Source organism: Notamacropus eugenii, chromosome 1, assembly GCF_028372415.1.
Source record: "Notamacropus eugenii isolate mMacEug1 chromosome 1, mMacEug1.pri_v2, whole genome shotgun sequence".
NCBI classification, from domain to species: Eukaryota; Metazoa; Chordata; class Mammalia; order Diprotodontia; family Macropodidae; genus Notamacropus; species Notamacropus eugenii.
This window is the reverse complement of record NC_092872.1, coordinates 486,965,464-486,986,829: the sequence shown is the minus strand read 5'-3', so window position 1 is coordinate 486,986,829 and position 21,366 is coordinate 486,965,464. Positions and strand designations below refer to the sequence as shown.

The window sequence follows — 21,366 nt, the reverse complement described above, 5'->3', positions numbered from 1 at the left end:
CTATTAATCTAATAGGAATGATTGCTTATGTTTACATAGCACTTCTCTGTTAAAGAGGCACTTTTGTTCACAACAAACTCTGTGAAGATCATACTGTAAATATCGTTATCACCACTGAGACCCACAGCAAAAAAGAATTGATGGGACTCGATGACCAGTGTTCCAAAGAGGATGACCATATGTGTGCCAGCTTCTTCAGTGTTTCATGTTAGAGTCTGTTCCTAAGATCTCAGAGCCACCTGTCTGTGGACTGAGAAGAGATAAAAGCTCTGTCCATCTTCTTTGGGAGTCCCCTCTTCATAAAAGACGGGACCCATCAGTCACCTTTTCTAGTGATTGTCACAAATCTTAGGCCAGATCTTCAGCACTTGTTGTACCTATTCAGACAACCCCTGTGATTCCTAAGAGGACAAAGCCCATCAACAAGTAGATTCTCAAGTCAGTACAATTAGTCACATTATACTGATTCTTGATAATCTTCTCCAGGTATTCAACAGTTAGGGTGGCACATGATATCAAAGAAGGACGAAACCTGAGGTGACCACAACTAAGCTGGGGCAAGTTTCCCAGAACCTGCCTTAGAAGTTCATTCACTCACACATTCTCCCAAACACTATACTATGAACTTCACAAAAGATGGGTCAGTGTGACAATTGTATGCCAGCACTGAGCCCACTATGAACTTTTTCTTCAATCAAGTATAGATTCAAGAAATCCTTGGAGTTTATTTATAATGCCCGGTCCCAAATCTCTCCTTCTACCTTCACACTCAGGTTACAGGAAGGCACCATGAGAATCAGGGAGAGCTTGGTCTTTAAAGGGGAATGGGTGGTAGAAGGCAACAAACACTTATTATGCACCTACTATATGCTGGGCACTGTGCTAAGCTTTTACAAATATCATCTCATTTGATTCTCACAACAACCCCGTGATATAAGTTCTAATGTTGTCCCCATTTTACAGCTGAGGAAATTAATGCAAAAATAGGCTAAGTGACTTGCACAGGGTCCCCCAGCTACTAAGTGTGCAAAGTCTGATATGAACTCAGGTCTTCTGCCTCTAGGCCCAGAGCTCTATCTACTGTGCCACCTTACTACCTCTAAAGCTAGCTCACCAGTGACCAGTTCAGACTGGCTAGAGGCTTAGCAAGAACTCATGGTAAGGCTTACGTTATTCCAGCAGCTGGTTAAATATCTGTTCCCCACAAATAGTGTAAGATGTAATGGAAAAGATCACAGCAGCCCCTCAGTTCCAAGGCCTTACTCCCATCCCTTTTGTTCCTAAGTTTGAAAGCCTGTGTACTTAGAACCATTTCCACCCCTCATAATTGAGACCTTAAAAAAAATCCAAGCCCAATGACTGATGATCTCCTGCTAGAGGTGTGAAGGTTTTATGCAATTATACATGGATTTCCTGAGAAGACAGTGACTATTATCTTCCTACTGCTGCTGATTCTGGGCAGAGTAGGGCCATAAAAATAAAAAGTTACCTTCTCTGAGGTTAATGTGCTCACTCTCCATACTTCCCCCACCCTCCAATACTCTGTTTTTGCCTGCTCTTTCCTATCACAAACCTTCCAGAAGACTGTGGGTCTTGGAGGGGACAAAATGATTTTCTCTGGCAACCCCAGCCCTGGTGGTGAAATGGATTCTTCACGATCCTGAGTGGCCAATAAATTCTGCTTTAACTCAGTTAATGAGGATCGGTTTGAGCTGGGGTTTTCATCTTCCCTGCTCTCCCGACTCCAAACCACAGCACTGATGCTTTATCGGGTGACGTTGCTGCCAAATTAGGGATGAAAGGAGAGCCATGCATCTGTTAATAGAGGAATACATATGGCAGAGGGGCCAGCAGAGCGGGCTGGGGGCTGGCCACCAGACATGCTGTTGAATGGCACAAATGAGAGAATGGGGGCAGAACAATAGAGCAGAAGCTGAAAAGTAATAAAATGAATAGCTAAATAATTATTATTGCAATTTTTTCTTCATTGGCATTGGACAGAATTACTTTAAATACTGTTTTAGCCTATTACTGCCCCATAAATTAATCTCCCACTGCACATTGAGGCTCTGCAAAGTGTCACGTTTAGATAGCACTGTGAAGTAATTACATACTAGACACACCACTCCTACAGATGTGACATATTTTATACTTAAATTATAATTAAATTTACAAAATTCTCTTCCACTCAATGAGCAAACATAATTTGTGTCAACTTCTTCATGAGCAGCAGGCATCGAATACTTTTATTTACTTACTTTTGGAAGATGCCAATCCAGCTACTTGGGGTTCTCAGTCCTTGCTGTAGTTTTAATTAGCAAGAAGCAGTCCAGGCTAGGTTTAGGGGGAAGTTGTTGAAGACCTGAAAGCACTTTGGAGGCATGTTTCCATTATTCGAATCCAGATGCCTTTGATTGGGCACATGGACTATTAAGATTTAATTCCATCAGTATGTGCAGGACATTTAATCTGTTTCCGATTAGCTGACACTCCAATCCCTGAAATGTTGTTCACTCAAGCAGCCTAACACCCCAAGGACATTTTCTCCAGGAAAGGGGAGTTTGCTTTACAAGTCTGAACTGCTTGTGTTCCTCCTCCAAGCCCTCTCTCATCTTACCCCTCTCCAAATTATCTCTTCCCCATTGTTGCAATCTTCCCAAACTGAATGTTCCTTCCAGTTCCTGGCAATGCCCTCTCTGACCAACACTCCCATCCCACCCCTTCAGTTGACTAGTAAGATTAGGATGTGCCAAATATATATAATTCCCCATGCGTACTTGTCAAATGTGTCAAAAAATACTCAGAGAATTTACCAACATGATAGAATGAAAACGAGTAGGGAAGCCTTCCTGGGTTGGATGGAACTGGATAGGGAATCAGGAGGGATGGGTCTACATCCTGACTCTGTAACTTGCTAGCCATGTAATGTTGGCTCAGTCAATCAATCTTACTGAGAAATAATTTCCTCACCTGTAAAATAGAGTTGGGGGAGGGCAGGAAGTTGAATTGGATTGTGTCTAAAGTTCCTTATAGATCAAATATTTTATTCTGTGACTGGTTTAGGGATGTCAGATTGAGGCATAATGAGTAAACTTCAGGTTAGACTCAGGTTAAGGAATGTAAGGAATGTACTGGAGTAAGAGGTAAGGACAAGGCAGTGGTCTGGTAATCAAAGATTTCATGGTAACCAGCAGTTAGCTACAACTGAGTTCTACTATTGCCTGGGACTGGGGCCAGAAAGATGAGAGAACTGAGATTAGGAATAATTGCCTTTGAGGACAGCCAAGTAGCTTTGGAGCTGAAAAGAGCCCTAGGAATCATGTAGTCCATTTCCCTCATTTGGCAGAAAAGAAATTGAGACTCAAGGATAAAGTGACTTGCTTAGAATAACTCAGATAGAATGTGGCAGACCTGGGACTTAAAGATCATTCAACTTCAAACCCACTGTTCTTTCCACCATACCATACCTCTGGGATACTAAACTGGACACTAACTAGAGAGATGACTTATAGTGGATGATGTTCAATTAAAAGCTATTAATGCTGAAGGCATTCTGATAAAGCTACAGAACACTCTTCTAGCCCTTGTGGAAGACAAATATTTTCTATTTTTTTATTGCTTAGACTGATATTTTAATTAACACTATAAATACCACCTCCTTTTTAGAAAAGAAGAAGGCTTTGCTCCACTTTATCTTTTCAATCAACTTGGTAGAAGAAATTTTGGATTTTGATGGGTTTTTTCTTCCCAACAAAACAATACATATTACAGAAGAGTTCTCTTCATTTGAAGGTGATATCCTCAAGGTTGCATGTGTAGGGAGAAGCCATAGAAGCAGACTGTAGAGGTCTTTGCAAAATGAAAGAGCAACAGGGCAACGTTAGCAGATCTTTTGGGTTTTACAGTGACCTGAGTCTAACACTTGCTTGTCAGAGCTCCAGGAACAGTGCTCTCCTTTCCCATCTCTACAGCTTCTTCAGAAAGAGACCTGAGCTATTTTGAGAAAATCTAACAAGTTGCAGAAATTTACCTTAGTAGCATGGGAAAAGACATCTAAGGTAGCCTGGGCAGACCAATTTGCCTTTGTGGTAGATTCTCCAGGTGTCCACACTAGGGAACCAGGAATCTTAGCTCTTAATGAGGAATAGACTTTCAGATGGCAGTAGAGACAAAGCAACAATCAATTCCAAGAAGGTTAGGGCTAATAAGTTTTGAGGAAGTGATTATCAACCAATAAGAAAAAAAAAGTGGCCTGACCAGGTCATTGAAGCTGCAGAGAGGAAATGAGAAACAGGTAACAGACAAGTTTGACAGGTGAAAGTCAGAATGTTCAAAGTTGGCCTGGCTACCTCAGAACCATGGATAGCTCCTTTCTTAAGATTGGTTGCTCAGATGTTTCTTTCCCTTGTTTTTTTTTAACCTTTGTAGATAGAGTCTTAGTGTATCAAACCTGAAGAGGAGCTTAGAAGATTATCTACTTCAACTCCTACATTTTATGGACGGGGAAACTGAGACCCAGGGAGATGAAGAGACTAGGAGTTCTTTATTCCCAGAGAATGCAGGCCTCAAGATGTTTCTCAGGTTATAAGATATGATAAATTCACAAATCATACTTAAAATTACCCCCTGGACATTTGTTCATGTCTTTTTCCACCTAGAATTTCCTCCTTCTTTCTCTCTTTCCTTCCAAATACTACCCATTCCTCAAGATCCAACTCAAATTGCATCTTTTTCACCAAGCCTTCTCTGACCACTTAGAACACACTTTTTTTCCCAGTTCTGCTTATGGTTCTCTCTACAGACTTTTCCACCTTGTCCCTGTGCTAGTTCCCTTTGCTCCCCACACTTCCAACTTCCTTTTATGTATTATCTTCTTCAAGTAGAATGTAAGCTCCTCAAAGTAAGGGAAAACATTTTTGTTTGTATTTGCATTTCCAGGACTTAGCATAATGTCTTGGCATCTATATAAGTGTGATAAATGCTCTGTCTATCTATCCGTCTGTCTGTCTCTTTCTCAATCTCTGTCTCTGTCTCTCTCATTCTACCTCTCTCTTTCTCTCTGTCTCCCTCATGCAACCTCCCTGCCTAACTCCTTGGCTCCCTGGTTTGGCTCCTCCTCCAACTATAGCCTCAAGTGCCAAATTATGTTAGTTCTAGTAGGGGGGTTTCCACAGTGGGTGGTATCTATGTTCATGAAAGCTCCTATCAACAGTGTGATCAGAGCTCAGCGCTTCTGATTCACAGGATGAATCAGAGGAAAGGGCCTGCTGTCCTCATATACTCCCCCTCCCTAGAAGGCCCCACAATATGGGATCATCTAATCTCATTACTGTTTTCAGCTCTCAGTCAATAATGAGCCCTTAGCAGAGGCAGCTAGAAGCACTAGAGAGCACAAAGTGAAGAAACCTAGCAGGGATTACCATAATTAGGAGAGATAAGAGCAGAGAGCTATGTATGTGTATGTATATGTACATATACATAATATATATGGAAGTATGCTTACATATGTATATGTGTATATGTAAAAGGCAATTAGGTGGTACAGTGCATAGGGCACCGGGCCTGGAGTCAGGAAGACTCATCTTCATGAGTTCAAATCTGGCTTCAGACACTTACTAGTTGTGTGACCCTGGGCAAGTCATTTAACCCTGTTTGCCTCACTTTCCTCATCTGAAAAATGAGCAGGAAAAGGAAATGGCAAACCACTCCAATATCTTTGCCAAGAAAACCCCAAATGGGATCAGGAAGCTGGACACAACTGAAACAGCTGGCCAATAACAACAATAACTGTGGGGAGGATGATTCTGATTGAATCTTAAGTCAGATCCTGATTGGATCTCAAAGCCATAAGATCATGAAAGCAAAGTGTGGTAATCAGGTCTAGCTAGCTTGATGAAAACCTCCCTTTTCATGGTGCTATAACATCAATTCAGCTTTGAGGAGGGGAAATTTTATGGACATGAATGATTTTCCAGATATGTAGTACCTAGAGAAGTAGGTGTTGGGAGGGGTGGCTACAGTGCTAAAGAAAGTGCAAAATTTATTATCTATAAAATGAGGTAGAGAGAGGAGGGGAGAGAGAAAGGAGGAGAGAGGAAGGGGAGAGAGAGAGAAAGGGGAGAGAAAGGAAGGGAAGAGGGAGGGGGGAGGAAAAAGAGAAAGAGAGAGAGAGGGGAGAGAGAGAGAGAGAGAGAGAGAGAGAGAGAGAGAGAGAGAGAGAGAACACCACACTGAGCAGCATCCAGCTAGAGCACTGAGTTTGAAGTCAGGAAGAGCTGAGACCAAATCCAGTCTCAGACACTAATTGTGTGATTCTGAACAAATCACTTAATTTCTGTCTGCCTCAGTTTTCTTATCTATGAAATGGAGCACCTACCTCACAGGGTTATTGGGAGAATTGAATGAAATAATAATTGTAAAGCACTTAGTGCCTGGCATGTAGTAGGCACTTAATAAATACTGATGCCTTCCCTTCATCTCTCAGGTCATTGGGCTGTCTTCAGGGAGAGAGGCAACAAGTTCAATGAAAAAAAAAACTAGAAAACTATGACCTGGGAACCAGGAGATTTGGGTTCTAATTTGAACTCTCCCACTAAATCATGATGGGATCTTAGAAGAATCACAGACCCTTAGAGCTGGAAGGAACCCTAGAACCTAAGAATGTCTTAGAGAACATCTAATCCAACTTAGTTAGGTTACAGATAGGGAAACTGAGGCTCAGAGAGGGAAGTAAGCCACATTTCCTAACTCCCAGCTAGAGCTTTTTTTCACCACTCCCCAACTGATAAAATAGGTATGATAATACCTACCTAACCTCCCCCTCATAGTAAGAGCTATGTGGTCAAGGTTATAAGAAGATTAGACTAGATGGCTGCTGAAGTCCCTTCTTGTTTTTAGAGCCTAAGAACTCATTTGGGCTCCCTAAGCTTCAGTTTCCTTAATAATAAAATAGAGATAACGAGCATACCTCTTCTATTTACTTCACAGCATAGATGTGAAAACCAAATGAGATAACGATAGCACCTAAAATTTATGCAGGGTGTCCTCCAAGTCCAAGAGGTTATAAAGTTGTAACTCCAAGGGATTTTTTTTTTCCCAATGGGAGTGCTATCCTCAATTTGATGGGTCACAGTTGTCTGCCATCCTGTCCTCCTGTTGCCTCCAGTATTCCTACGGGTGAGTCTAGAGACAGTGAGAATGCTCTAGTTATAGACAAGGGTCCCCACAAAGAATGAAAAAAAGCAAGGAAAAGAAATGGATCAATGACACATATCCAGTGCAGGCAGAGGGAGAAAGAGGAAAGCAGAGACTTGCTCCAGTCATTACTCACAATTACCTCCTTTCCAGTCTTTGAAGCTGCCCACTTTCACTTGATTTTAGAGCTGATCATTTCTTATGTTGGCACAGCGCTTTATAGGATTCTTTTCCAGGAGTGGTGGATTAAGAGTTAGGAAGACCTGGGCTAAAATCCCACCTCAGACAGTACGATTTTCACCATTTTACAGCTATCACCATCATCATCATCATCATCCCCCATGTAACTGCATAAAGGTTAAGTGACTAAATGGGGGGGTGATAATAAAATAATACCTGTAAAATGATGATAATAATACCCATAATGCCTGCTTCACAGGAGTAGTAATGAGACTTCAGTGGGATAATACATGCAAAATACTTTGCAAGTCTTAAGGTACTGTATACCTCAGGCAGCTAAAGAGGTGGTGCAGTAGGTAGTGTGCAGACCTGGTGTGAGGAGGACCTGAGTTCAAATTTGACCTCAGACACTTACTAGCTGTGTGACCCTGTTTGCCTCAGTTTCCTCGTCTGTAAAATGAGTTGGAGAAGGAAATGACAAATCACTTCAGTATCTTTGCAAAGAAAACCCAAAAAAGGTCACAAAGAGACAGATGTGACTGAAAAAGACTAGACCACAACAACAAGACTTTGAGGACACCCTACATAAATTTCAGTTGTTATTGTTATCTCATTTGGTTCTCACATCTACTTTGTGAAGCAAATAGAGAAGGCATGTTTATTATCTTTACTTTATAAATAAGGAAACTGAGGCTTACAGAGCCCAAATAACTGCTTAGGCTCTCAGAACAAGAATGGACTTCAGCAGTCTCTTTATTTAGAGGTGAGGAAACTGAGACCAAGGATGTTAAGTATCTTTCCCACAGTCACACAGATGGTAATCATCAGAAGTGAGATTTGAACTCGGGTTCTCTGACTCTAGAATCAACCTCTTTCTACTGCACCAAGTTATCCAAAAGCATAATTATGAAGTGGTGGAGGCAGCCTTCAAACCCAGGTCTTGTGATCCCTGGTCTGGAGCTGAGGCAGGGTGAGGATTCTGTGTGCCCTAGGGAATGTGTGAAAACTGAGTCTCCTTGCATTTGAAAATAGTTGTTCAACTGACCTGAATATGGGAATTCAATCTTCCACGTTGGCTTCCTTAACACATAACAGGGCAGCTAGGTGGTGCAGTGGATAGAGCACTAGCACAGGAGTCAGGGGGACCTGAGTTCAAATCTCATCTCAGACACTTGACACTCACTAGCTGTGTGACCTTGGGCAAGTCACTTAACCCTAATTGCCTCATCATAGGTCATCTCCAGTCATCCTGATGAATATCTGGTCACTGGATTCAGATGGCTCTGGAGGAGAAATGAGGCTGGTGACCTGCACAGCCCTCCCTCACTCAAAACAAAGTCAAGTGCAAGTCATGTCATCACTTCTCTGATGGCATGGTCTTCTTCGTCAACGAAGGACGAACACACACATCAAGCACATAACAAAAGGGACGGACAAACACTACCCCAATCATGATACAAGGACCTGTGGTAGCTTGGCCAAAAAGGTTCTAGGGCTTAAGAGTCAGGGCATGGGGCCAGAGAGCAGAGGACAAGACAGCAAGCTATATTTTCTGTTTTTATTGAGATTAGAATCAGCTGCTTTGCTGTGGACTCAAGTTAATTTTCAAGGCTGCCTTAGTCATTTTGATAGCTAGGATTTGTATAGCACTTTAAGTTTTATCTAGCACTTTGCATGTTATTTCATCTGATTCTCACAACAACCCTGTGTAATACGTATCATTATTCTTCCCAATTTGCAGATAAGGAAACTGAGGCTGAGAGAGGTTAAGTGGCAGATGGCAAATGTCTGAGGCAGAATTGGAATTCAGGTCATCTTGACTCGAAGTCAATATTCTGTCCACCATGCCATCGAGCTATCTCTTGGGTTTCTCACTGGATCATTTCTTCTAGTGCCAACCCCCTGCCTCAGTATAAACTGAAAAATGCTTTAGGAAATCCCACCTGAGCTGAACTAAGCTGAGGGCCCCTGATTAGCCCAGTCTCCAAAAAGCAGCTTCCAACAACCTGTGAAATGGTCCATCCTATTACATAGAAATTTAAACACCCAGGCCAAAAAAGAAAGCAAACATCCACAAACAATTAGCAGTTTGCTCTTCTCTGAAATGAGTCTTACGGTCCCATGGCAGTTTTCCTTTATGGCAATACTTAGCATTTATAAGGAGTCCTTCATCCGAGGATTTTAAAACCCCTTGGAAACATTAATTAAAGCTCATAGCACCCCTTTGAGATGGGAATTATCCTACTCTTTTTACGAGGGCTGTTGTACTAGGTACAAAGGTATAAAAATAGAGCAAACAGTCCCTGATTCTCTCCCCCACCCCCCTCCATTCTAGGTCTTCTACCAGGGACGTCATCTCTAAACAATGAAGCAGGCAGGCCCAGGGCCAACCCCCCTGAGCCCCACAGCGAACTGCTGGGGGCTAAAGGGGGATCTGACTTAAACTGAGTCATCTGGACCTCAGAAACTGAGCCCAAAAGAAGAGCCACACGCAGCACCCTCCCACTCCAGAGAGGAAAGGGAAGGGAAGGGGATGCCAGCCCCAGGGTTGTGGGGCTGGGAGGGATTGGGGAAATCCCATAGTCAGTATTTCTGCTGGGGAAGATTCCAACTAGTGGGGACTCCCAGGAGACTCTGTGAGTCACTCTCAGGGGGTGTGACTGAACACTTTCAAAGTCAAACAAACGCAGCTTTGATTTCTCTCTTTCTCTGGCTTCAGTTCTGTGGGGCTGGTGGAGAAAGCTTTTCTGCCTGGGGACTGGGATCAATTCATCAATTCAGCTAGTTTTTATGGAGAGCCTCCTGTGTGCCCAGCAATGCTGGGCACTGTGGGGAAGGCAGAGGAAGAGACTGCAAGGGGGCTTGTGACCAGGCTCATTTTCTTTCTTTCTTCCCTTTCTTTTTCTTTCTTTCTTTTCTTCCTTCCTTTCTTCACTTCTGTCTTTTCTCATTCCTTGCTTTCTTCTTTCCTTCTTTTCTTTATGTGTTCCTTCCTCCCTCCCTCCGTCCCTTCCTTCTTCCCTCCCTTTCTTTCTTCCTTCCTCCCTCCGTGTTTCCCTCGCTTCCTTCCTTCTTGCAATAATCCCTGTAATAGTACTATGCCCAGATGAGGAAAACTAGGAAGATGGCTGGAAAGGCAGCTAGAGATTCAAACTCCTGCTTAAAACATGAGTAAGGAAGGGCCAAAAGAGCTTCAAGCATCCTAAATATTCTCTTTTGTAAGCTAAGGGATGTGTAGAGTATGCTGAAAGTGAAGTGAGGTAACCAACCATTCTCAGAAGTCCCTGCATCTCTCAGGAAGGTCCCTTCAGCATAATTTATTGACCTGTTAGCACTCAGCTTCTGTGCCAGAACTTTCCAACCTGTTCTCCTCGGATCCCGCTTCTTCCTTCTTCCCTTCTAAGGAAGCAGAGTGGAGCACTAGTTGAACTAGTGGACTTGGAGTTAGGAAGACTTGGGTTTGATTTTCTCATCAGACAATTGCTTGGTGACACTGAACAGGCAAGACACTTAGTCTCAGCCTGTTTCCTCATCTGGAAAATGGGGATAATAATAGCACCTACCTCACAGGCTTGTTCTCAGAATCAAATGAGATAACATACGTAAAGTGCTTTATAAATACTAGCCATGATTATTCCTATCGTGACTCTCCTTGGTTTCTGACTCAGACTGGCTTGGGTCATGCCCCTGTCAGCCCTGATTCTTAGTGAAGACTCTCAAGGCCTCCTAACCCAGTTTGTCTTGGGCCTAATTCTGAGTGGTCAGTAGCTAACCAGAGCGGTAGGGCATTAGCACTTTGGTCCCTGACTTGAAGGCTGTAGAAAAGAGTTGAGACAGGGTGCTCTAGTGAAGCCAGTCCACTCTGCCCTCAATATGACCTTTTCTCAATAACATTTACATTTTAAGAGGCTTTTTAGAGACCTGGTGCCTTAGTTCAAATTGTGGAAATTTTAGGTTTTCCAGCAGACCTGGAGAGTGAAATATTTGGAAGTAAGGGGCCTTTCAGCACCCCTCAAATGGCACCTCTTCGGGAGATACTGACTCAGCCTAAGTATCTGGCCAGCCCAGCCCAAATGACATAATGGCTGGGGCAAGGAAGAGATGGAGATTCTTCTGAATTGGGACCCAATTCCGATCAATCTTTTGATTCTGCAAGTGTCTGGCCAGAAAACTATGGGTTGATGTTCTGTCCAATTCCCCTCTTCACCACCCCTGAGCTGGCCCCTGCACTGGGTGGAGAAGGCGGGCGGGGGGGCGGACAAGAAGGCACCTTTGCGGGGAGGGGCAGTGAAGCATTGAGCTGACATCTTCTTTTGAGGGTAGAGTCTGAATCCAGAAGAGTCTCACTTTTCTAGGAGGTAAAGCTGGATTTCAGGATATAAAGGAAATGAACTTCACTCATGAACCTCCCCTTTAATCTCCCCTCTCTAGTGGGGCTTCAGATAACTATGAGCATCTCCTTTTTCTTTCCTGCAGCCAGGAAATTTAGAATTTGATTCATGTCCCTCAGGCCAGGCTAGAAGGTCTTTTCTTCTTTCTGACCTCACAAAGATATTGAGACACAGTGTCTTCTGGCAGAAGGAGCATAGGTCTCCAATCTCTGGGTTCTTTTTCTTCCTTGCTTTGGGACCATGGCCACATAGCTTACTCTTTCTAGATCTCTTTTTTCCCAATTGTAAAATGGGGGATCTTTGTGAACTCATGGAACCACACCTTCAAGCTATTTGGAAATTTTCAGGGGCAAAGCACTCCAGGAATTTGAGGCATGACAATTCTCCTTGTTATGAGGATGCCATCACAGATGTTCACAGGACACAGCCTGTAGAGGGCCTTCAGATCACTCCCCCACCTCCTCCAAGGCTCCTATTAAAGTGCAGCCTTCAGAGGACAAATAGAGAGCTGCCTTGGGGCCCACCCTGAGAAGAAACACAGAGTTTAGTGAAATTGGGGTTGGGAAGCAATGAAGGGAGGAGGATACAGCCAAAGAATCAGTTTCCAAATCACAGTAAGAATGGGAAGGGATTTCTTGAGTGACGACATATATCCGACCCCTGCAGGTCCCAGTTCTGACTCACTAGATCTCACATTTCCTCTTAATGATCTCCTGGCTCCAGACACATAGGGTAAAGTTATTTCTTTGGGACCCAAGTTCATTGCCCAAGCTCGCACAGAGGCTGTCAGGATCTATTTCCCTCCAACTCAAGAGCTTTTGACAGAAGAACAGAAAGGAGGGTGGGGCAGGACAGACGTGGCAGCTGCCCATACTGAAGCAAAAGAAGAATGGGGGTAGGGGAATGGAATTGAAAGAAATAACAACGGACTGACTGATGACTTTCCCCATCTAGGCTAAGAGGCTCTCCCCAGGAAATCAGACCATGGAGCAGTGTCCCAGGCCTCGGGCTTTGTTACATCTGACAAAATTTCCCTCTTCCCTACTCTCCCTAGCTGTGGGACTTTGAAACATGCCCTTTCCAAGTAAAACACACCTACCCCTACCTTTTTATACCTCATTCCCTGGTAAACCCTTATCCGCTGACAGAGCCAAAGTATTCATGCATTTTCATTGAGGTTGGCAATCAAGAACTGCAAACAGCTGCCTTAAGAGTGTTTGAGTTTTCATTTACCTATATGTAGATATAGAAACGATGCTGCTCATTGCAAAGTATCTGTCTTGGCGCTTGGAAAGAACTGATTTGGGCACATCCTGTAACATAGCTGTTGATTGTAAGACCTTCAGTTGATGGTGGTAGGTGGAGCTAAGCCAGGTGTGAAGAACCTGCAGCCTCAAGGCCACATGTGGCTCTCTAGGTTCTCAAGGGTAGCCCTTTGACTAAATCCAAGTTGGAGGGCCACTCTTGAGGACGTAGAGGGCCACATGTGGTCTTGAGGCCGCAGGTTCCCAGCCCCTGAGTAGGCCCATTGATCTGGAGTTGCTACCTCCCTCTTAATGTGCTATCCTGACAATCTCTGCTTACTTCCCTCACCAATTCAATCATCTGGGTGATTCTTTTGAACTTTGTTCATATGTGCCACCACAATCCCCCTTCACATGATCTGCCTTTTGCCATCCTGACAATAAATAATAAGAAAGAAGCAACCACCTTCCAACCTGGGGTCTACCCCCTAACCTGATGCCTACATGGAGCTTATGGCTCTCCAGGTTTACCCACCAAATGCCCCAGGGTACCATTGCAAGGAAAATGCATGATCTCCCATAAAATAACCTTTCCTCACACCCCAGACAGGACAGAACTGGTATTGGAATTGGATTCTATAAGATCTGAGAGAAGCCTGATTGCAGCTGGTACTGAATACTCCCTGGCCAAGTGCAGTGAACCACTGTAAAACACTGATAGTGGAGGTAAGAGCCAACACCTATGTTGGGCCAGAGTGCCAAGTCTGGGGTCAGGAAGCCCCAAGTTCAAATCCAACTTTAGACACTTAGGAGCTGTGTGACCTTGGACAAGTCACTTAATCTTAAACTTAAGTCTACCTCAGTTTCCTCAACTATAAAACAGGGATAATAACAGCACCTATTTCCCAGGGTTCTTTTCAGGAACAAATGAGATAATATTTATAAAGAGATTAGCACAGTGCCTGTAAGTGCTATATAAATGCTATATCATCATCATCATCATTGCTTTTTAAAATTATCCATCTATCCACTATTCAAGTACAATTTCACCAGCAGCATTGATAAGCCTGAGATATCTAATAAAGGACTTCCAATGAGCCTGGGGAATGCCTTACATTGAATCTTGAGACCACTTGGACTTGGATGTCAATTTCAACTTGGATTGTGAGGGTTGACTCATCCTGTTTTCTTTTGGCACAATCCTGGCTTCCTCTTCCTCAGATAAAAGGCAAAAGGAGGTTTAGCAGCATTTGGTGACATCAAACTGTGGTTACCCAAGCACATTCTGATGAGTTTAGTGTGAATAAATTAAAAACAGACGGATGGACTCTGCAATCCAGACATGGGTTTTAAAAATCAAGGGGAAATGTGTTTGGAGCAAAATACATTAGGTCTGGGGACCAAGTTCTCCTGCAAATTTCCCTTCCAAGTCCCTCCAGGCCCCAAGCCTCATGTTAGGATTTGGTAGTCTTGAGGAGGGAGAAACAAAGCTAGAGAAAGCACGGACCTGAATGTCTTGCTGGTTCTGCGGAGCAATACTCCAAATTGGATGTGTCATGTTTGAAGATATTGCTGAAGAGCTAGCTCTCTTAGGCCAATTTTGGTCCTTCTGTACCTAGTCATACCTTGTGCGTCTTGGAATGCTTTTAATCCTAAGGGACTCTGACTTCTGTAGCCTGGACCACAGGAGCAGTCTTTCCTGGCTCTGCTACCACCTGGAGGTTGTTTAGATACTATTTCATTGCCTTGTTTTACCAGTTAGAAAAATGGGTTCACCAATGGACTATGGTACTGCCTAATGCGAAGCAAATATTTACCTACAAATACAAAACTTTAGGGGAAAAGTATAAAAGTGCAAAGCTCCTAGAGCCTACCAAAAAATTGTTTGTAAATTACAGTCCCATCTAGGGAGTATCATCCTGGCCCTGAATATGCTCTGCCCCACTGTTCTTCTTCCCTAAATTTCCCCCTTCCTGTTCCTATTCCCATTGCCCTAAGTTTTCATTTAGGAATCCTAATAATAACATAGGATCATAGATTTAGATCCAGAAGGAAACTCAGAGGTCATGGAATTCAACCCTCTCATTTTACAGAAGATCAAATTAAGTCCCAAGGACAGTCAAATGACTTCCCCAAAGATACAGTTACAAGGGGCTGGTCTGGGATTTGAACCCAGTTCTTCTGACTCTTGTGCCATTGCTATTTTATCTAGGTATCATTCATAGGAGACAGATGCATGGAAAACCTTCAGGTTTGTAGTCCATGTGCATCCTGCTTTGCAGCACTGATGGAGTTGTCCATTTGAAAGCCAGTAAAAGCAGAAAAACCCAAAACTTACCCAGTCCAAAGCCAAGACAAAAGCTATCCATATTTTCCTTCAGGAGCACCTGGTCCAGGTAGGGGCGAACAGAAGGCATGAGAAGGTCCCTTGACTTGGAGTTGGGTGAAGGGGAGGGGGAAGAGAGGAGGAAAGGAAAGAGGAGGGATTATTTGGGTGGGGGGGAGGGGGAAATGATCTTCAGAAAGTCAGGAGAAAGGCAAGGGAACAAAATCATTCCACTGATTTGTTTAAGTCTCCAAAGATGTTGTTTTAACAAGGAGAGAGGAGAGGGAAAGGGGGAAAAAATGAAGACATGACAGAGAGATTTAGCTGGGATTTTGTTCCGAAATTCCCAATTCCCAGATCACATGTTGGGCACTCTCTCCTCCCCTGAACTGAAGCCCAGTCCAGTCCAACCAGACTCCTGTTCCAAAAGGAGACAGGGGAGGTAGGAGGAGAGAAATTTTAAAGGAAAATTACAGCAATTGAGTTAGAAAGCCCAAGTTTCTCCTTAAATATCATTCATGAGACACTACCATAGTAACTTAAATAAACAGACATAAAATAGGTATATAAAAAGTCCACTGAAATGAATTTTAAATGAGTAATTCTCAGGCATTGGAAAGATGGGAACACACCCTCTCTGTACTTGGGCTAAAACCAGGAGTCACAACCTAGTGGAAAACCATCTGTAAGTAGTACCAGTTAAACCAGGACATCTCTGGACTCTTCTTAGAAAATGGGGACTCTTGATTTTGCTGGGGGAGAGGAACATGGGCTGCCATTTTGTCTAAATTAGTGTGTATAATCTGGAGTCTTCAACAACCTTCCTTCCAAGGACTTTTTTTTTTTTTCAGAGATCATCTCCCTGTAGAACCCCATTGAGGGGGAAATCCAACGCCTCCATTTGACAAATGATCAAAATGAAGAAAAGCGAGACTAATAGTTGCTCCTCAGGTCATGCAGCAAGCCAGAGGCAATACTGAAACCTCAATCCAGATCTCCCAGATCTGTTAGTGCAGCACATCTATGTGCCCGGAAAAGGATGAAATCTTCCCTGCTGCTCCTCACTCTCCCTATGCTTGTGAACAATGCAAGGTTAGAGCTCAAAGGGAATTTAGAATACAGAACATAGAATGTCACAGCTCAGAGGGACTTTAGAAGATACATTGTCAGAGCTGGAAGAGTCCTTAGAGACCTACTTCAACATCTTCACTTTACAGATGAGGGAACTGAGGTTCAGAGTAGTGAATTCCCTAAAATCATAGTGATTTAGGGACCAAGCTAGAGCTAAGACCTGATTCCAAGTACATTGAATATCCTAGTTTGAAGAAATCTGAAAAGAAGGATGAAACCAGAGAGGAAAGAATGAAGAATCATTTTGGATAAGGGGGAGAATATAATTCCCCTCAATATCAAACACATATATGGCCAAATAAATGGTAGAATAACAGAAAACCATTTGCTATCTGGGGCAGTTAGGTGGCCCAGTGGATAGAATGCCAAGCCTGGAGTCAGGAAGACTCATCTTTCTGAGTTCAAATCTGATCTCAGACATTTACTAGCTGTGTGACCCTTAGCAAGTCACTTAATCCTGTTTGCCTTAGTTTCCTCATCTGTAAAATGAGCTGCAGAAGAAAATGGCAAATGACTCAAGTACTTCTGCCAAGAAGTACTACACATGGGGTCATGAAGAGTTGGACATGACTGAAAAATGACTGAACAGCAGCAACACTTTATTATCTGGCTTGGGCTGAAGCTGTATGGCGTATGTTGGTGGGGTTTAGAGTGGGGTATAAAAGGAGCATCTTCCATATGTATGCATGTATTTGTATTTATGCACAGATGTGTATGTGTGTACATGTGTGTATATGTCTACAAATGCATGTGTGTATATATGTATATGTATGTGTGTGTGTGCATTTTCTTTTGTCTTGGAAGGAATGGGTGAAATTTTTAATTGTGCTGCTGCCAACTCCAAGAAGAACTTTACTTGGTGGAAATTCTTCCAGGCCAATAATGAGCCAATTCTCTTGGGGCCTGCTTGAGAAATGGAGTTCCCTGCCATTTGGCTCCAAGGGGAACCCTGTAAGTAGCCAATATGGAAACCGACTGTATTGCATGAAAGAGACAGCCATTTTATGAGTCTAGCAACCAAATTAGTCCAATTAAGTAGCAATGCTTGAGGAGAGGGAGGGCTACCTCATTCACACCCCACCCTTCTCCTCTGGCATAGAAAGCTGTGGAAAACACAGTAACCTAAGGATGTGTAGCAAGAGAGAGGAGAGACATGTCCAAGAGGAGCAGAGAAAAGATAAATGAGGCAGCTGCTTCTCCTGTTGCTTCTCCAAATCCTAAGATTCCTTCAAAGTTCTGTTCCTCCAGGAAGCAAAGAGACAGAGTTGATGTGGTTGGGAAAAAGACTAGCCTAGCCTCAGAATGAAAAAATCTGGGTTTCATACCCTGGCTTTGGTACTTACTAGTTGTGGCGAGCTACTTTGCCTCTATTCTGTGCCTTTACTTCTTCATCTGTAAAATGGTAAGAGTAAGAATGCTCCCGCTATTGACCTTTTTGGGTTGTTGTGAGGACAGTGTTTTATAAACCTTAGAGTGCTGAAGGAGCATGAATTGTTATTCATTCTATTTAAATATTAAGTATTAATAATAATATGAATGGTAATTCATATTATTCAAGGGATGAATGCTCAAAGAGTACACAGATTTCACAGGGTCCATAAACTTGGGTGGGGAAAAATACATCTTTATTTTCAATGAACTCCAAAATTTGGAATTTTCTTGAATTATAAACTTTAAAAAAAATATTCTGAGAAGGGATGCATAGGTTTCACCAGAATGCCAGAAGAGGTCATAACACACAAAGGGTTAAGAATCTGTGGAGTAGAGGATTCCTTTTAGGTACAAATCCCCTGATCATCTGATCTCAGGGGACAATAGCAGCAGTCCTGGCTCACTCAGGGGAGCCACTATTTGTCAGTTCAAATGGTAAGTACTTCGTGAAGCCTCCCTTAATCTCCATATCCCCCTCCCTCGACACCAGGAGTACTCTTCAAAAACACAGTTGGAAAGAAGGAAATAAGTATTTATTAAGGGATATCACTGTGTTAAGTGCTTTATAAATATCATCTCATTTGATCCTTACAACAACTTTGATATTATCCTCATTTTGTAGTTGAGGAAATTGAGGTTAACAGATGTAAGTGACTTATTCAGGATCACACTGTCAGTAAGTATCTAAGGCCAGATTTGAACTCAGGTTTTCCTGACTCCAGGCCTATCATGCTATGTGTGGTGCTACCTAGCTACCTCTAGCTCTGACCCAAAAGTTGTTCACTCAAATCTGACTCTTCATGACCCCATTTGGGGTTTTCTTGGCAAACACACTGGAGTGGCTTTCCATTTCCTTCTCCAGCTCATTTTTACAGATGAGGAAACTGAGGCAAACAGGGTTAAGTGACTCACCCAGGGTCACATAGCTAGTAAGTATCTGAGGCTGGATTTGAACTCATGAAGATGAGTCTTCCTAATTCCAAATCTGATGCTCTATCCACTGCGCCACCTAGCTGCCCTGGCTTCCTATTACCTCTTGGATAAAACAAATTCCTCAGGATTAAAAACACATCACAATCTGACTCCAGTTTACCTTTCCAGGATTATTACACATTATTCTCTTTGACTCTGTGGTCTGACACAATTGGTCACATGCAGCATTCTCTATGTCTTCGTGCCTTTGTTTCTTCCTCATTGCCATCTCTCCTTCAAAGCTCTCTTCTTCAGGAGACCACTACTGAATCTACCAGTCACAGAAATTACTTGGTATGTATTTTGTATTTATTTATATATGTCCATGTTGCTTCCCCTGAAGGAACATAAGCTGCTGGAGGGGGAGGCATTATTTCTTTTTTGTCTGCTTCCTCTGGTACATGGTAAGCACTTGACTCATTGACCAATTTGATCATTTTACAACAAAGATTTGAAATACTGAAGCCCACAGATAGGGATGAGTCACCTGAAGCCCCCACTCCCAAGACTAGGCACTGTGAAGCCCTTTTCCTAGAAGGATATATCAACAGGTTAACATGTACTTCAGAGAGACAAGGGATTTAGAGAGTATGGGTACAAATGAATCAATGAGTGCTGTAAGAAAAAATTTCACATGCAATTTCTGTGAGGTTTCCTGGTTTGTCCTCTAGTACTTATTATCTTTATTTATATATGTATATCAGACTGTTTCACACCCCAGTTATTTGTTTCTCACTCTTATCTCTCATAATAGACTAGGAGTTCCTTCAGGGTAAGGACCATATCTTATCCATCTTTATATATCCTTCAGTACCTAGTATCATCCCTCCCTAGGTCTTTATCAATGGGTGAACCATAGAAATGGAAAATGTTAGAGCTTGAAGAGAATTAGATCCTCTAGACTAACACCTTCATTTTATCACAGGGGGAAACTGAGTCCCATAAAGTGGTCCAAAGGCTTCAAGTATGTGGTGAAGTTAGGGTGGGAAGGAAGACTCTTCAGTCAAGCTTGGGAAACTCTGCCTGGGTCTCACCATTCCAGCTTAAGCCTAGTGGGAGATGGTGCCCAGCAATCATGAGCCAGCAGAGGCTGGAGATGGTGTCTTGGGAGTCTGAGACTGGTGCATAGCTAAAGCTGGGCACTAATCAGAAGAAATTAGGAAGAGATATTAGGAGGTAAGAGGTCTCAGCTTTCAGAGGCTTTCTTTATCCTAGCTCTTCTGCCAGATGATTGTAGGAAGGGAATCTAAGGTTCAAGGAAAATGGTGATTTTTCTGAGATATGGCAACATTGCAAGCCTTTGGAGGGAGTCGGGGAAGGAGTTGGTTGCAGGTGTCTTCTTTGAGCACTGAAGTATGACTTGTACTCTTAGTGGGTAGTGGCTACAAATATGTCCATAGCATGAACCAGGGACCTACCTCACTGCACAAATAGCTCTGTCCTGGATGCTCGCAGATGCCACATGAGAGGAGGACCCTACAGCTACCAACACTCAGGTAGCTTAAACTCACCTTCAAAGTAATAAATAGAATACAATGCAATGAGATGCAATGTGTAGATGAGCAGGAATTGAGAGAGTTTCCAGCTAAATTCCAGGGTATAATAAAGATGCAGTGGGAGACAGAGATTAGAGTAGGAGACAATGTTTGCCTTTTGATTTGAAAATCTCATTGATCCAGGTTAGTTGTAAATCCATCAGAGCTCTGTACCAGGAATAGAGTGGAATGGGTTCCCAAAATAGGGAATGGGATCCAGAACTGTAACTGGCATTTTTTGTACTTGTGGCAAATGGTATGAAATGTACCCTCAAATCAGCTTTTAAAATTGAGAAGGGAGAGATTCACTGTCCTGTGTGAGCAAGACAAAGACCCCAAAATACCTTGAGGCAACTATTGGGGAGGGTGGACTGGAGAGAACAGATTGTCCAGGGGTGCTTACCTGTGGTGGAGCTGTTGGGGGAGGGAAGAGGAGATGTGCTGATGCCATTCGGTAACTTACATCATTCTTGAGAACTAGGCATTGAGTGTTTGTTTCTATATTTCTGAAGGAGTAAAAGTTCTGTAAATGTTATGCCTGGGGCAAGGTACCAGTCACCCCGGTCTATTAAGAGTTCTGCTAGCTTCTGCCTTACTAGCATTCTTCAAGCAAAGGTTGGATGCCCACTTGTCAGGTAGGTCATAGAAGGGATTCTTGTTCAGACATAGATTTAGACTAGATGGCTTTTAAGGTACCTCCCAACTCTGAAATTTGCTGATTCTTTGACAAGGTGAATAGTTGAAGAAGTATGATGTTTTATGTCTCCCTCTCCCCATCCCCAAAAAACTTGCAAAAACTCAGTTTGACTTTCTGTTCTAGCAGAAGGAGAAAGGCCACAGGCACAAAATTCATGAGCAGTAGTCAGAGAACCCTAGTAGAATGGAAGTTATTGGAAGGCAAGAGCTGTTTCTTTTTCTTTGTATCCTCAGCACCTGGAACAGTGCCTTACACATTTTTTTTA

At 42.9% G+C, this 21,366-nt stretch overlaps 1 protein-coding gene across 1 annotated transcript in view; it reads right to left on the bottom strand.

The window, feature by feature from the left end:
- The window catches only part of RXRA (retinoid X receptor alpha), a 434,404-nt gene extending 418,732 nt beyond the window's left edge, over window positions 1-15,672 (bottom strand). Inside the window, exon 1 of the mRNA XM_072632904.1 lies at window positions 15,348-15,672. Within this exon, the coding sequence (XP_072489005.1) occupies window positions 15,348-15,426 (79 nt within the window). The 5' untranslated portion in view covers window positions 15,427-15,672. The remainder of the gene's footprint in view (window positions 1-15,347) is intronic.
- Window positions 15,673-21,366: the final 5,694 nt, after the last annotated feature.